This window comes from Camellia sinensis, chromosome 5 (genome assembly GCF_055761805.1).
Source record: "Camellia sinensis isolate YWXY chromosome 5, ASM5576180v1, whole genome shotgun sequence".
NCBI classification, from domain to species: domain Eukaryota; kingdom Viridiplantae; phylum Streptophyta; class Magnoliopsida; order Ericales; family Theaceae; genus Camellia; species Camellia sinensis.
This window is the reverse complement of record NC_138965.1, coordinates 155,821,846-155,823,848: the sequence shown is the minus strand read 5'-3', so window position 1 is coordinate 155,823,848 and position 2,003 is coordinate 155,821,846. Positions and strand designations below refer to the sequence as shown.

The 2,003-nt window shown below is 39.7% G+C and overlaps 1 protein-coding gene across 1 annotated transcript; it reads right to left on the bottom strand.

The window, feature by feature from the left end:
* Positions 1-757: 757 nt before the first annotated feature.
* LOC145791801 (putative UPF0481 protein At3g02645) lies at positions 758-1,672 on the bottom strand. The gene has a single exon (XM_082872245.1). It carries the CDS (start codon positions 1,670-1,672, stop codon positions 758-760), a length of 915 nt encoding a protein of 304 aa, XP_082728371.1.
* Positions 1,673-2,003: the final 331 nt, after the last annotated feature.

The window sequence follows — 2,003 nt, the reverse complement described above, 5'->3', positions numbered from 1 at the left end:
GAGATACACTTAGACATTCAACTCTCTCTCTCTCTCTATTCCTGAATGTGTGCTAACTTGACGTCGGAGGGGTTTTCCGGCCACACACTGCCGGGTAGCTCACCACCGTTGTGTTCGCAGGTCGATCGGACAGACAGGGAGCTTGGAAGAAAGGAGTATGGGCTCGCCGGAATATTTGCTCCCCGTACAAGAACATATTAGAAAATTTAACAAATATCAAACCACAAAAAAAAATAAAATAAAATAAAAAAATCATGAAGACTATATATATCATGGTTTTAAATGTCGATCGATACCGGTATTTTTTTTATAACCAATACTATTTGATATGTGACTGTATCACTAATATCAATAGATCCTAATTAAAACCATAATATATATCACCCTAACCTGAAGTTGAACTACTAAAGGTGTGGAACATACGAGGACAGCTATAAACCGAGCAAAATGACTGTAAAACCATCAGCAACATGAGCAAAACCACTGCTATGATTGTTAGAATCTGCCATGAACCGTACACGAAATTATTCATCTACCTATATATCCTAATCTGCTGCGTATTGTTGAAGCACTTGTTCACATCTTCAATGGCCTTATCAATATAGGGCACATTTGTGAGTCTCACTGACTTGCTCATCCCATTGAAGAGTTCCGCAACATCAGCATCACTTTTCAAACTGTTTACGATGATTTTATTTTCTCTAAGTAGCTTTGCATCCTCAACAGTAGCTATGGTTCCATTCATCAGCTCTGTATATCATGTGAAAACAAGTGACTCGGAGGTAGTTGAAGACTCGTATGCCACCAAGTTTCTCATTACTACCTCCGAGTTCATGTTCAGAGTGATGACAGGGAGGTAAAATTTCTTAGCGTATGCGTCGAATTGAATAGTTGAAATGTCATCTATAGTGGGACAAAATTCCACCCTAGCAAAGCGAAGCATTGATACTGAAGGAATCATGATCTCCTCTACGTTAGGACTTTTCTTGACATCACTAGAAACTTCTTCTTCAGGTTTTATGTCTTCTTTCTTTTTCGACATTAAAATGGACACCCCTAATACATTACTAATAATCTTTGAAGACACACCCAATAAGTTCTGAATAGGCTTTGTGATTTTATTTATTAACCCAACATGTAGACTGCATAACAAGTTCCAAAGCTTATCAAAAACTTGATAAGACTTACTTGAATCAAAGCTCGGCTCTGTAGTATCAAAGCTCGAAGATCCTAATTTGCCAAATCCATTGCCTGGATTGTGTTCAGAACAGTTCTTTTTGGGCACGATCAAGTGGTACAAAAGGTCCAACAAATGTGCATGCTTCGCGACTTGAGACAGAGGGAGGTCCTCTTTGACGAGTTTGATTGGAGAGAGAGATTTACAAAAACCCATCAACATAGAAGGCAACAAATTGTCTTCTACATCATGCAATAAGCATTGGATTGACACAATCTCTCTCAAAAGAAAGATTGGGATTTGATTTTCAAGCATCATTATGTCGCCGAGCACAGTGCCATGAGCTAGCTTCCTTCCAAAGTGAGCTGTTGTTGCAGATGAAGACACCGAATTTTCTTTCATGTGGATATGATAATTGTGAAGAAAGTCAAGCAAAAATAGGCCATCAATGGCCATAATCCATGCTAGTGTTTCGCCTTCAATGTCCAAGTACATATGGTAACAAGGACGAACTCTGTGTTCATGCTCGATGAGCTGATTAACAAGTTGTTTGAGTTCGAGGCTTTTAAACTAGCTTTGATGTCGGGTTGCTGCAACAAGCTTGTACTTCTCCATCTCATAAAGCTCAGAGTGAAAATGATGGTAGGGACCCAAGCCGATGAGTTGAGGCACGTAGGCCTTGGGCTTGAATGTAGAAATGGTGGCTGGGACTCGAAAGATGGAAACTGGGAGGTCGATTTGGACCATCACTTCATGGTGTTGGAGGATTTTGCTAACTTTGTTAATCCATCTCTGCTCACCGTTGGATGATTCGAATATTGAAGTT